This window comes from Dryas octopetala, chromosome 2 (assembly GCF_963921425.1).
Source record: "Dryas octopetala chromosome 2, drDryOcto1.1, whole genome shotgun sequence".
Taxonomy (NCBI): domain Eukaryota; kingdom Viridiplantae; phylum Streptophyta; class Magnoliopsida; order Rosales; family Rosaceae; genus Dryas; species Dryas octopetala.
Window position 1 is genome coordinate 27271954 of NC_141367.1, and position 15491 is coordinate 27287444.

Here is a 15491-nt window from a genome sequence, read left to right on the forward strand (position 1 = left end):
TCTTTTAACGTTACGTATGCCAATAAACTCTATCTTTATTGATAAGAAAATGCGGTAGTTTGCAACTTTGCATAAAGAAACTACGATTATTTTGTAGGTTTATTCATACCATTACCCCCTGTAAGATACACTTTTTTTCACTTTGCCCCCTGAAACTTAAATCCTCTCAGTTTGCCACCTGAACTTCACAAAGTTGTTGCAAAAGACCCTATGCCGTTAACTCTGTCAATTTTTCCGTTAAAATAGCTGACATGGCACCTATATGGCATGAGTGAGACCCTTTTTTAGTTATGTAAGATCCATGTAGACAAGCAAAATTATAAAAAATTGACATGGATCTTATTATTTTTAGTTTAAAAATTATTTTTTTTGTCCACATGGATTTTACATAACTAAAAAAGAGTCTCACTCATGCCATATAGGTGTCATGTCAGCTATTTTAACGGAAAAATTGACAGAGTTAACGGCATAGGGTCTTTTGCAATAACTTTGTGAAGTTCAGGTGGCAAACTGAGAGGATTTAAGTTTCAGGAAGCAAAGTGAAAAAAAGTGTATCTTACAGGGGGCAATGGTGTAAATAAGCCTATTTTTTAATAACTTTCTTAATTTGCTTAATTTACTATTTTATCCATCTTGTTCTTGCATGAGTTAATTACACTTACACCCCATAAGGTTTATCATCTTTTTACATATATTTTCTGAAGTTTCAAAAATTACACATGCATTTTCTGAAGTTTCAAAACTATTGCATAACCCTCTACAAAAGAAAAAATCAAATAACAAAAAAAAAATTTATATTGAGGTTGAATCTTACACCTTGAGTAATCTTATTAGGTCATTTCACCCTTTAGTATGTCTTTTTACATAATTTTTTATCATTTTTCGTCTCACTATAGGGAGTTATATGTAATAATTTTGAAACCTCAAGGGATGTATGTGTAATTATTGAAACCTCAGTAGTAAATGTGAAAAAACAATAAACCTCATAGGATATAAGTGTAATTAACTCATTCTTGCATTGAGGTTTTTTCTATTCAATTCTCCTTTAACAAAAAGCATATTTAGGTTTTAAGAAATTAAACCAACCCAAATTTCTCCCTTAATAATATGCTTTGGTCGATCTTTTATAATATGCAACAAATCCTCACCATACTATTATCACGCACTTCAATCACCTTCGATCAGAATTTAAGCCTCAGGTAGCACGTGATATTAATTTATCATATATTTGATTCCATCCAGGCATACATGATATACGCAAAACCCAGCTGCTCGACAAAATAATTGAATTTCTTAATCAAATTCTCTGTAACAAGAAGGGATGAAAGGATTTCCAACACAAGCCAAATTGTCAACTCTTTAATAAAGAAATATATTAAGGATGTTTGTATTTTCCAAACTTCCCATTTTATAATTGGTTTTGAGATGAATATTTAGATTTCTTCATAGTATCCAACCAAGATATCCACATGTTAGGCCCAACAACTACACGTACTTCCACTTCATCCAATATGAATTGTCTACGTGTTAGGCTTGAGTGATGTCATACGTGTAGGAGCGTGTTGAAAAAAATTCCACATTAAAAATGCGAGGCCTTGCATAGTGGCTTATAAGAGTTTGGACTACTCCTCTCATTGCCAATTGATTTTAGAATAGATGCCAAGATTTCTTGGTTTTGAATTTATTTTAAAGTTAAAAAATAAATCTATAATCAGCCATAGACTCATGGGTGGGGGAGTGAGGCAATGAAGAAGAGGAAGGGGAGGCCGGAGGCCCGGGATGGAGAGGAGAAAGGGGTGACAGGAAGAAAAGGGAAGGAGAGAAAAAAAAATAATTTTATTTTTTAAATTAGAGAAAAGTATAAAATGGAAATTAAATTCTTTTTAGAATAGGAGAGAGTGGTTCAACAACAGAATATCTGAATGCAATTTCTATACCCTAACTCTATATACCTCCTCCCATGTCTCTTTGCAAACTGCTTTCAGCACAATGTAGATTTCTGCCTACACTACGTTATGTAACTCCAACCGGTATGTCCAGAGAGAAATAGGGGTCAAATCCTCTTAATTTTTGAAAATGTTCCCGTTTCAGAGAAGTAGGTGCTTTGAGTTCCAGTGCCAAGCTGGTGTGCATGAGCCTGTGGATTCGTGAGCTCAATCCCCTGTACAAGACAACAGCAATTGTTATTGAGAAAGATTTCTCAAGTTTTGGTAATAATTTTCTATCTCAGTGGCTTGGAAACCAATGCAATTGTGAATAAGAGAGATAACTCATGTGTAAGGTAACAAGTGAAGCCAACCTGCACGGGCGTAAACGCTAAGCTTGAAGTTAGTCCAGATGTAGCCCCACTGCTTCCATATTGCTTTTCCTTGAACCTGAAAACAATATGCAGCTCATGATATCAGAAAGTGAAGGTTTATCTCTCATGCTTTTGACCCATAAATCAGCACAACTAAAACATAAATAACAATCCACATTAAAAACATGTAAGCTTGGCAATTGTTCATTTTGGCCATAAAAGAAAACAATAATTAAAAGCGGCAAGGAAAGGCTCACTTCTTAGCAACTTTTGCAGCAAGTTTGCTCTGACCCATTGATACACGCAGCTTCCCACTCCCAGCCTGACCAAGCATTCCATAACCTTCACCGAGTCCATCCCCTATTATCAGAACACGACAACAAGAGGATTAAGATATAGATTCTTAATTACAATAGAAACATATTTCATGCAATTGTGCAGATCTCAACCATGAAAACAAGGCCCACATGGACCCCAACACAATGAACAATTGAAATCAACTAGGGCATAGTGACTTCCATGGGTGTATAAAAGACAAATGCAACTACATCAAATTTACGATTTAAATTTACTAAAATAAGACAGAAAATTACCTAAAGAACTCTCTTCAGGCACACCAAATTGCATCCTATTTGCCAGCTTCCTCATGTCAGTTATCGCATATCTGTAAAAGTAAAATTAGTATATGAATCATAAATTACTAAACAGAAGTATAACAATAGAAAATATGCACTACCTTTCCTTCATCTTCCTTAGCCGACGACCACCTCTCTTCTTTTTAGGTTCAGAATCAGGAACCGGAAGTGGTTTAGGTTGCTTAGCAGGTGGAGGCTCCTGCCATTTCTCAATTTTCTTACGGATCTCCTCACGGAAGGCCCTTCCAGTGCTCCCAGTCGGATCTCCTCTTGTGGAATCCACCCGTGCTGCAAGCGTTGATTTTGCAGCCAAGAGTCGGCAAGCACGCATCTTCAAAGAAGGGGGTGTGGTTTGAAATATTTCTGTCTGCTCAACATAACCCACACGAAATTGTGATGTTGCAGTAGAAAACCCAGCAAGGTTTTTTCTCTTAGCACCAAGAAGCTGAACATTACACGCAGGCATCTTAGCTAAGGCTGCCAGACCACCAGCTGTCCCCATAAGTTTTGCCGCAACAGCACTCCCAACAATAGCAGAAAGATTTGGAGCGATATAACCCATTCTACTTTCAACAAAATCAAGAACCTTTTTCTTCGCTGAATCAAGAGCAAGGGCTCGATCACATGCATCAACTATTTTCTCAAGGACTTCCTCTGGAAGCGGCTTGCCACTTGTAGTCGATGCTGTAACCGACACTACCATAATAATTGCTGAAGGTAAAAGCCCCTCCAGATCAACAAGGGTTGCATCCACTTCATTCCCAATCTTTTTAACAACTCGAGCATAATCAATTGGATGATGCACAAGTGATTCAAGCTCTGGAAATTTTGGGCGGTACTTGTCACGAATAAAATTGTGGATGATAACAATTTCATTCTCGATGTCAACGGACAAAGCATTACAGTCCACAATCAGCTGGTACTCTGGATCGTCTTCCAAAACCATTCCATGATTTGACATATCAGAACCCTTCTCGAGTGCGCCTTCCACTTTCTGCAATTCAGACACAATAATCCCATTACATAATTTACATTACATGTCAATATGCACATTCCACGAATAAAATAAAAAACAGAAAGAGAGGGGACATGGGGAGCAATGAAGAGTACCGAACAAGTTTGACAACCTAAACACTACATTACACGGATACATTCAAATACTAAAACACAGGCAATTCCGAATCATAAAAACAGTAAGACAATAGAGTTTGTACACAAAAAAAATATTAAGATTTCAATAGTAAAAAGTTGCATTAAAAGAAAGTACCATGATTTTTTAACAAACCTGTATTATATCAGCGTATCTTTGTGTACTCTGCAATTTTGAAACACTATCCAAATCATCGTAATTCAGTGTTTCTAGGTCCGCCAAGTCCCCATCAACATCTTCCTCCATGTTTCCAGCATCAGCATCATCTTCAACCTAAAAAAATATATATTTTGTTTTTAATGATTTATAGTTCAAAAATCAAGATGAACATGAATTTTTCAACATTCCACTGACTAGCTTAAATTACTACGCATAATAATATTGTAAGGCGGCGTTTACTCACAGGAACATTGTCTTCATTGTCTGATAGTTCATCGAGGTCTGCAAGAAATGAATCAGCAAGAGTTGCCTGCAATAAACAATGAAAGCCCAATTACAATCAATTTTGTTTTTCTTCAAGCATTCAATCAATAGACTAAATTGATAGATTTTGGTGCAACTACGAAACCAATACAAATCAGCAACGAATACACAAATAAATAACTAACCATTCTTGGAAGTTCAAGCGGCGTAAGCTTCTAACGAGATTGGTGCCTAACGATAGCAACAAGCAATGAATTGAAAATCGAAATTCGAGTATTCAAAAATCAGCGAGCCAAACGGTGCCGTTTGGGTGCATAGAGAGCGAGGGTGGAATTCGTTCGAGTATAGGAGTCGGTGCACCGCTAATGACCCACCCACCGACTCGACAAGGAGACTAGATTTTCTCTGGGCCTATGTGGGCTTTTTTGTGTAGTACGGCTTACTGATGGAAGTCCAGCCCTTTTATATATAGAGTTGGGAACAAAAATAAGGAAATAAAATAAATTATTCAACAATAAAAGAGATGAGAGAATAAATAGAAGAAAATTACCTAAGGGGCTGAATAAGAGCACAAGATCCAAGTCTTTTATCATAATTACAAAATAAATAATGAAATAAATACAATATAATATTTTGTGATTGGTTTTTTTTTTTTTAAGAAAGCTAAGTTTTACATGTATTACTTTATATTATAATTAATTTGGTGTATGTATGTTTATATATAAAATTCCAAAACAAGGACCACAAATATGAAAAAGATCTATATCATGATCGCAGTAGAGAGTAAAAAAATGAGTCAAAATGATTTAGAAGTATATATCTTCGATGCTCACTCATATTGGGGCACCGAATTGCATAATCATGATTTCCATGCCCCAAAGTTTCTATGATCAAAATTAATCATGCATGGCTGCACGGCTGCATGGCAGACCAGGCAGGCAAGGCAGCCACTAATATATAACAAAACCCAAAATCTTTGGCAAAAGTTGGTGTCCTTTGAGCATCATTGTCGTCTGTCTTGTAATCAAAGCAATTACCCACAACTGATCATTACAGAACAAGTGTTCACATGGAGATTTTACTATTCCCCAGTTGTGTGCAACAGGGTTTAGGTACACATGACATGACAAAACTTTGTGCATTGAAATTAGTGGTGGAGATATATGGGAATGCATGGCTTTCTACTTTTGTTCTTTCTAGAATCTTGCATACGTGTGTGGTATGAAAACCTTTCAATGTTTTCATTAAAATTGCATGAAAACGTACATACCACCTTGAACAATGTTTAATATTATGGGGTAATTTTATCAGTAAATGATAAAACAGTTCATTACATATAAAATAACTCACTTATTGTTTTGGATGCTAAAAAGAAGAAATTACAGATTTGGTATACTTATTTTATATGTAGTTCAATTTTGGTTTACGATCTTTTGTAAGTTCTATTTTGGTCCACTAATTGTTTCATTTGTTTAATAAAGGTCCAGATTTGTGACTTTAAATCCGTTGGGTTATGTTTTCTTCAATTATAATTGAAGTATAAGTTATATTTCATTATTTTTTAGTCATAAAAACAAATTTTGAGTATTATAATCTAAGAGAATTGAGATTGAGTGAAGTTTGAAAAATTGATAGTTTCGAGTACCCTACTTTGGGGTCAATTATCTTGAGTTTTAGAACTTCAATTTGAATGATTTTTATATGGTTGTAAAGAATAAATGCGTAGCTTTAAAACAAGTATATGTTTACTGAATTTGGGTGAGATTTTATAGGGTAAAAAGCAGGCCAAATTTGAGAAAACAAATATGAATCTTTATTGAACAAGTGGAACAATTAGTGAACTAAAACATAACTTAAAAAAGATTATGAATCAAAATTGAATTAGGTATAAAATAACTGGACTAAATTTGTAATTTCATCTTGTTTAAAATATTAAAAAACCTCGTACGTAAATGTCTATTATATGTTTCACTTCTACTTTATGTTTGTGTAAGGCCGAGTGCTCGACCCTCTTGGACAACTCCTTTAAATTTCATAATTCAACAACTTATTTAAATAATTATGTGTGATGTGAAAAATAAAAATAATAATAAACTAAATATATTCACCCATGCGCATTTGAATAATTGTCAACCATTCATGTGTGCGGTTTACATAATAAATATGGTCTTATTAAGGATTTATCTCTCTTTATCGAAATATATCATGAATTCAAAACTCATAAATACAATTAATTAAAAAATAAAAAAATCTAATCCACAAATTAGGAAAAATTCTACTACATCATCCCACCTGACTTCCTGCCCCACTTATAATGTGTGTTGTGGCCCATTAGCTAAATATATCCCCATAATCACAAAAGCCACTGTCCACATCAAATATTCGAACAAAACTTCTTTCGTTAGCTAAAATAGCAAAAATAAAAAGTCTAATAATTTTATTATATATATATAAATGCTCTAAAATTAATTAGTTAGCAAGTTAATATAAAGCTAATCATTCTGTTGGGCTACTACACAATCTAATCTCAAAATTCGAAACATCTATTTTTTAGGCCTTACTTCAAATATCATCTCTATAAAAAAATCTCCAAAATCGAAAGTCATTTAACCATTTGATTATGATAACAATTATTTATATGCTTTTATCGAAAACAATGATCGTTTATTTATTTTATCACAATTAGATGACTAAATGATTTCTAATGTAGTTAATTTTTTACAATAATAATATTTGAAGTATGACCTAAAAAATAAACGGTTTGAATTATAAAATTAGTTATACAGTGAGCCCAAAAGTATGGTTAGTTTTGTATTAATTTACTAACTAGTTAATTTTAGAGCACTCATTTATATATATATATTCTATAATTCTAATTTTTATTTATTTACCAAAAAAATGTTAGCAAAAACGGAAGGCCATAAAAGGAAAACACAATGGGAATAAAATAAGGGTGGCAAAATTTGTAAAATAACGAGAAGGGAATGGCCTTTAAAGCACAAAAATCAAGAAAACATTTCTTTTTATCCGACAAAAACAAAAGCCAATTTCAGCGAACCCTAATTGAGAACCTTATCATTTTATATTGTACTTCGTAAAAAACTATAAGAAAAACTATTATATTAATATAATATAATAATAGTAAAGCTGAACCAGAGTCATATAGAAAGTCGGAAAGTAGCAAAGAAAGCAAAGCCATCACAAACGCGTCACTAGTAAGCAGCAATCAGATTCTTTATGTGTCTTACCAAATTAATTACCAAACCATTTTTTAATTTTTTAATTTTAGAATTTTAATAATAACAATATTCTTATATTCCTGCCTTCCTGGCTTTATAAAGCGAGCAACGCCGAAACTGTGTGGTCTCTACTCTCTGTCTCAGACTCCTCAAACCGCTCGCTCGCTCGCGCATTTCTTAGGTTTTCGTGGTTTCATTGCTTGAGTGCTTGTTTGGGTGGCTTGGAGGGTATGGCCGAAGAGGGTGTAGCGGGGTTGGCTGATTTTCCAGTGAAGAGGCCCAGAGAGGAGGAAGAGAACGGCGTCGTTTTTGCTGCCTCAACCGTGTCCATGGAGACTGACACTAGCAAAGACCCTGATTCTATCTCTGCTGTTATTCCTGGCTGGTTCTCCGAGATTAGCCCAATGTGGCCCGGTTAGTTTTTCTTTTGCACCCCTATTTTCTTTTTGTCTCGCTGTACCATGTGTTTGGCAGCTCAGAAATTGTGGGAAAGTTGCGATGCTCCTGATATTGTATTTATAAGTGTGAACTCAACTCATTGTTGGGTTTTCCGAATCTCTTATGTGTATGCCTGTTAGTGAAAAATGCTTGGTAATGAAATCCTGTGAATTGGTTCTTGTACAGAATGTTCCGTTTTCATTTTCATTTGATTTTCGACCGCCTATTATGTCATTTTATAATTCTTGGTTCGTCTTCATAATTTATGAGTTTCTACGGAGTGACTTTAGGTTTTTCACCTCAATTTTAGTTTTGTTTTGCGCTGTCTAGACTTTTATGTCCAATAAAAACTGTGTTCCCAACCACCTTTGATGTCCAATATCAGAGCCTATGATATTCCAAACCCAAGAATATTGCATATGATAAATGCCAGTGGGGAACCTCCTTTGTGTTTCTTGTATGTCATCAAGTGGGTACTGGGTCACTTGGAAGTTGAAACTGTTGTTATTATATGGTCACACCGTCACATGTTTCAATACGTGCAGGTTTTCTAACTTAAATGAATGATTTCACAGCTTATGTTTGTTGGAGTGTAGCCTGTAAACACTCTCGATGTTTGAAACGTAAAATGAATAATCGGCTCTGTTGCTTTTCCTAGATGTGCTGTCCAAATGAACACATGGATAGCTCACAGTGTTTTGATGTTAGGCTATTGTATCTTCCCATTGTTTGGTAGACTGATTATAGAACTAGGCCGTTTACTTTCTGGAAATTGATATATACATGATATTATGCAGGAGAGGCTCACTCCTTGAAGATAGAGAAGATTTTGTTTCAAGGGAAGTCTGATTATCAGAATGTGATGGTCTTCCAGGTAACTGGCACTTCAGAATATGTTATTGTTACCTTTTTACCTGTGTCTGTTTCTCATTATCTCATATTTTGATGATATGATTTCTGTTTACAGTCATCTACCTATGGAAAGGTTCTTGTATTGGATGGGGTGATTCAGCTAACCGAAAGGGATGAATGTGCCTATCAAGAAATGATTACTCATCTTCCCCTCTGCTCAATTTCAAACCCAAAGAAGGTTAATATCATTTCTGTAGAACTAGAGGACTAACTAGAAATGTGCATTGACATTTTTTTTTATAACAAAAAGTATCATGTGCCCACTGACATGACAGTCAAATCAGTATGTTTGTTAGAGCATTGTGAGTGGTTAAAGTCTAATACTCTGATGACCCCTGTTTTTATTTGTATACAAATATTTGTTGAGAACATAATGTATGATGTGAAGTAGTTTTGTTCATTATGTTTTATTGTCCATTAATTATCTTTCCAAATGGTATTGTTTAGGTTTTGGTTATCGGTGGAGGAGATGGTGGGGTACTGCGGGAAGTGGCTCGCCATTCTTCTGTTGAGCAGATAGATATATGCGAGATTGATAAGATGGTGGTTGACGTAAGTAACAACAATGAGATATTCAGAGTAGCTGGTTGGATTATTTTCTTGCCTTTTTAGATACACCATATTTATTTATATATATGCATACATATGTACTCAAATGTATTTGATTTGGCTGGAAGATGCAAATTACCATGTGGTTCTCATTTGACGTGGACTCTATTGACATGCACAATTGGACTATAAGACTTCTGACTATTATATGATGAGATAATAATGGATCAATTCTTGCCTCTGCACTCCAGGTGTCTAAACAGTTTTTCCCCAATGTAGCTATTGGATATGAGGATCCCCGGGTTACACTTCATGTTGGTGATGGTAGGATCAGCTTGTTCTTCTGTCTAATTTTTCTTGCCTTTTCTTCTTGTTGCTTGCAAACAGCTTCCTCATAAGCTCTCTGTTTATATTGTAGGAGTTGCATTTTTGAAGGCTGTTACTGCAGGAACATATGATGCCATAATAGTTGACTCTTCTGACCCAATAGGTAATAACAAGAAATTGCATGCATCTTACCCCCTATAACATGAGAATTACTTGTGAATTTACTGGTTTGATGTTGTTTTCAATTAGGTCCTGCACAAGAGCTTTTTGAGAAGCCCTTCTTTCAGTCGGTAGCAAAGGCTCTTCGTCCAGGAGGAGTTGTGTGCACCCAGGCAGAGAGTATTTGGCTTCACATGCACATCATTGAGGATATTGTGTCAAACTGCCGCCAGATATTTAAAGGCTCTGTTAACTATGCATGGACTACTGTCCCTACGTATCCAAGGCATAAACTTCTCTGAATCTCTATTACAACGCCCCCCCCCCCCTCTCTCTCTCTCTCTCTCTCACCCACACACACACACATGGGTTTACAAAGATGTGCCTGCACATTTGCGTTTATAACTAGTTTAATAGTGACATTTTTCATTTTGCAATATATTAGCTGCTAAATTATCATAACTAATTACAGAAGTGCAAGCAACATGTGACTTAGAGACCACCATATTTTTCCAAAGTAGCCTATCCCTCTTTGTTCTTTTATTTTTTCTTGAAGTGTAATTAATTCCATCACTTATGAGAAGTTGGCATTGTGTTGTATGTAGTGGAGTGCTTATTATTTTGCTGTCGGTCGGTCAGTTGGTGATTGTCTGACTGGACTTTGTGGTTATCTTTTCTGCTGATTTTGCTTCTTAATTGTGTTTCAGTGGGGTGATTGGTTTTATGCTTTGTTCCACCGAGGGACCCGCTGTGGATTTTAAGCACCCTGTGAATCCAATCGATGCAAATGACAGTCATGGGTCGAGAGGACCCTTGAGATTTTACAACTCTGAGGTGTGATTTTTCCTCCTTTTTTCCCTGGGTGAACTCATCATTGTCATTCCTATTTCTGTTGGGTTTAATTATTTTTGTTCTCACTTTCAGATTCATTCAGCTGCTTTCTGCCTACCATCCTTTGCAAAGAAGGTGATTGAATCAAAAGCAAAATGAGGAAAATTCTCGCAAGCATCCAAGAAAGCTGATTTGGTGTTGCTGAGTACATGCTTTTGTCTTCATTGAAGTAGTTTATTTAGCAATGAACCCTGGAATAATTTGATATTTACATTTCTGTTCCAGTGAAAGTCCCAATTGGGATAATTAGAGCTGTAGTGAAATGAACGATGTTTTCATAGATTGTCTTTCCTTATGATTAGCACCATAATTCACAAATTTAAGAACGTTACAAAGATAGTTATATATGCAAGGTTGCTTTTGCCTCCAAATCATGTTCATCAGGTCTTTTCGGTCTTCTCCTGTAAATTTTTGGTTTATCATGATTTTTAAAGTAGACCTAGAAAACTGCAAATTATAAAAGGGTGCTTTAACGTTTAAACAGGGTGAGATAAAAGTTGAAGAGCAGAACTTACTGAGTTTCTAACTGATATTAACGGGATAGGATGGGACAACAATTTTTAACAAATACTTTTTTGGCTTAATTATCGATTTACCATCTAAAACTGTAATTCATTCTCATTTTACCACCTGAAAGTTTTTTTGTCCCAGATTACCACCTGTAACTTACATTCATGTCCCATTTTACCTTATTCCGTCAACAATTCCGTTAATGATGACGATCTGGCCGTTAATGCTGACGTGGCGCGCTAGATGTGCGCCACATGTCACATATTTTTTTATTTTTTCGCATTTTTTTATTTTTTTATTTTTATAAACTTTGAAAATTCATTAAAAATAGCTCCGAACTTAGAAAAATACACGAAAAATTCCTACGGACTCGTCTTGACTAGCACTAATTTTCTATAAAGTTAAATTACCAATTTGCCCTCTAAAAATTTTCAAAAAAATTAGAAAGTTCAAATTTATTTTTAAAAAATTAAAATAAATTTTCCTCTATTAAATAAATTCTAGAATTTTCGTAAACTCTTGGACAGATTTTCAAAAATATTTTGAAAAATTACCAAAAGCTTGTTTTAGAGAATTATTTCGAGACTTTACAGAAATTTTAGAATTTTTCTAGAATTTATTTTATAGGAAATTTTATTTTTCTCTAAGACCGAGAGGTCTTTTGGGTAGCAAGTGTTCACGAAAAAGGTAATGTTAGTTTTTAGAAGACTAACGGTGCAGACCTCATATTTTTTGGAGTTCGGGAGATTATTCTATGAATTTTCAAAGAGTCTAGAGTATTTTAATCTTTTAGAAATAAATTTGGACTTTCCAAATTTTTTGGAAATTTTTAGAGGGAAAATTGGCATTTTGACCCCATAGTAAATTAGTACTAGTTAAGACAAGTCGGTAGGAATTTTCCGTATATTTTTCTAAGTTCGGAGCTATTTTTAATTAATTTTCAAAGTTTATAAAAATATAAAAATCAAAAAAATCAAAAAATATAAAAAAGATGTGACACGTGGCGCACATCCAGCGCGCCACGTCAGCATTAACGGAATTGTTGACGGAACAAGGTAAAATGGGACACGGATGTAAGTTACAGGTGGTAATCTGGGACAAAAAAATTTTCAGATGGTAAAGTGGGAATGAGTTACAATTTTGGGTGGTAAATCGATAATTAAGCCTACTTTTTTTACCAAGTTTTTGAGCCTTTAGATCTCTTAAAATCTGAAGGCGTCAAACAAAAGTGATGTGGATATTTTTTAATATTAAATGACAAAGAGACTGATGTGGCATTAAGGCTAATCAGAAAACTAAAAATAAAAATTGAAATTAGGGAGAAAACAGAAACGTGATGAGGGAGGAAGAGAGACGCACACCATTGTTGCCGCTCTACCATGGTCGTCGCTTCTTTACTGTTGTGTCTTTTGGGGGAAAAGTTATCATTGCATCCATGATTAAAACACTATTCAAGAAGTAATAATCTTTCCAACCTTCTGTAAGATTCAATGATAGTGATTATGGGATAAAAGGCAAGAAGAATATTGATTAGAATTAAAGAAACGGAGATGGAACAACAACATTTTTTCATTCCATCCGAAACTACAACGATGAGAATAGATTGCTTCTTTGTGTCCTCACCAAAAATCTAAGTCAAGTCATGGTCCATTCACTTTCACTACATATCATACATAACCTGCAAGCAAACAGTTGATTCATAAACAGGCCATGGCATTACATGGAGTCAAATTTGCTGGGAATTAGCTATAATGGCACATAAGCCCTATCTAATTTAATTGAATAAAAATGTCCACATAAGTGTTGTTTAAAGCCATTAGATTTTGAGAGATCTGAAGGCTCCAAAACTTGGTAAAAGTATTTGTTAAAATTGTTGTCTCATGATCCTATCCCGATATTAATATTAGGCTTTTTTGTGCACTTACCACTTTTTCCTGGTCCCTGGTCAACTTACTTTGTCTAAATAATCCTCTTTAAGCAATTGTGAAATAAATCATGTGGACAACCCACTTCATCACATTTACCCAGGCAAAAAATCCTAAACTGGGCAACAATTCCATTCCAATTTTATATAGCATATTATACAAAAAAAAAAAAAAAACTAGCAAGTGTGTCCTCTTCCGGCATTGGCTCCAATGCTCCGTGTACATTATCCAATATTTGAAGTCACAAATTGCTCATGTTCCGTATTGATTCAAAAATACAGATTATAATTGTCCTTATACCCACATAGTGGAGATTGGTCCTAAGGATATTAATCCCAATTACAGACGCAGATGGATGTGACAAGACCACCTGCTCCACCTCCAAATTAAATGCTCTTTGGACCTTGCCACCTTGGTGACAGAGCAAACCATTATTATCTCCTTAATATCGTTTTCCCTTCTTCATCCATGCATCTTTGGTGCCAGATCAAATGGTCCAAAAACAGATCATAGAGCTTTAGGATATGAAAGGTCTCATCATCTTCCTTAGACCTACTGCTATGGGGCCGGAAAAGGGACCCAAAACCCATTTTGGGTCACAAATGGGTTACAAGGTCACGCTACGGGCCGTAATAGGAGACTCATATTTTGCTAAAATCCAATTTGTTACCCATATTTCGGTCACCCTGAGACTGATACCCAGAGCCGGGTTGACGCAACTTGCAGCTCGAGCCCCCCATGTTGGCCACCAGGCGCCGTGACTTACCTGTTATGCGTGTGAGTCTCACCAACGGCCTTGATTTCTAGATCATTGGGTGATGGACTGCTCACATTAGACTTGCAACGGCTACTTTTTTAAAAAAGAAAAAAATTTGATCGCCCATATTGCTGGATTTTTATCTGGCAGACGTCTTTAAAAAAAAAAAAGACATAAATTCAATTTAGATACATAGTTATATAAATTATTTCAACGGGGTCTATGAACTTTAAAATATTTTAAATATACACCCGATCTATTATCTAAATTGAAAAATAAATTTTTGTCCATTGATTCGTTAAGAGATCAGTTAAATGACAGTTTGGCTTTTGCTGACCGGGATTAATTGGCGATGTGGCGCTATCTCAGCAAAAATTTCTCGTCAAATGAGCGACACGAGCCCACAATTTAATAATAATAGAGAGAGAGAGTTTGTGGGCCTGTGTCAGGGGTTAGGTAGACCCATGTCGCTCATTTCCCACCAAATGAGCGACACAGGTCCACCTAACCCCTGACACGGGTCCACAAACTCATCATCTCTTTCTCGCTCGTTGAACACAAGTGAGAGATTTATATTCGAATTTGGGGAAAAACGTGATATTTTTTGGAGACTAAATGGTCAGGAGAGCGTTCGACGAGCGATAAAGAGGTGATGGGTGTGTGGGCTCGTGTCAAGTGGACATGTGTTGCTCATTTGGCGGGAAATATATGCTGAGTTGGTGCCACGTCGCCAATTAATCCCCGTTAGCAAAAGGCAAGCTGACATTTAACTGATCTCTCAATAAATTGATGGACGAAATTTCATTTTTTAATTTACATAATAAATCAGGTGTATATTTGAAATATTTGAAAATTCGTGGACCCCGTTGAAATAGCATATATAGTTATGTGTCTAAATTGAATTTATGCAAAAAAAAAAAATCATAGAAATTAATTAAAAGTCTGTAAAAATTCCAAAAATTCTAGAAAAACACTTAAAAAAATCTCACAAACCCTCCAATACCCATATTCCCAAAATTATATATATATATATCATGCACCATAGCCAAAAGACCCAGTTTCATGCACATGCGGGAAGACAATTCAACCGTGTGACGATTGTGAAACTCAAAAGAAGATCTCATATTGATATAATTATAAAAATGTTTACGCCCACGTTCGCGATTCGCCCTAAACCTATGGGTACCACTGAAGAATGTCATGGATGAGTTTTGTTGAGTTTTGTTGTTGTTTAATTTATGTCTTCGTTCTAGTATTTGGTTGAGCGGTCAGTGTGA

At 35.2% G+C, this 15491-nt stretch overlaps 2 protein-coding genes across 2 annotated transcripts; one reads left to right on the top strand and one right to left on the bottom strand.

Moving 5' to 3' along the window:
• Positions 1-1779: 1779 nt before the first annotated feature.
• Positions 1780-4823, bottom strand: LOC147294997 (U4/U6 small nuclear ribonucleoprotein Prp31 homolog). Its single transcript, XM_086231231.1, has 9 exons — positions 4806-4823; positions 4693-4722; positions 4488-4553; positions 4220-4357; positions 3036-3928; positions 2893-2963; positions 2557-2659; positions 2300-2375; positions 1780-2161 (listed from the first exon to the last, which is right to left on the bottom strand). Exons 1-9 carry the CDS (start codon positions 4821-4823, stop codon positions 2054-2056), a joined length of 1503 nt encoding a protein of 500 aa, XP_086087357.1. The 3' UTR covers positions 1780-2053.
• Positions 4824-7866: 3043 nt separating this feature from the next.
• LOC147294998 (spermidine synthase 1) lies at positions 7867-11393 on the top strand. The gene is made up of 9 exons (XM_086230345.1): positions 7867-8160; positions 8982-9058; positions 9152-9274; positions 9544-9648; positions 9897-9969; positions 10064-10135; positions 10222-10417; positions 10839-10965; positions 11056-11393. The coding sequence occupies exons 1-9, from the start codon at positions 7977-7979 to the stop codon at positions 11119-11121; spliced, it is 1023 nt and encodes a 340-aa protein (XP_086086471.1). The 5' UTR covers positions 7867-7976; the 3' UTR covers positions 11122-11393.
• Positions 11394-15491: the final 4098 nt, after the last annotated feature.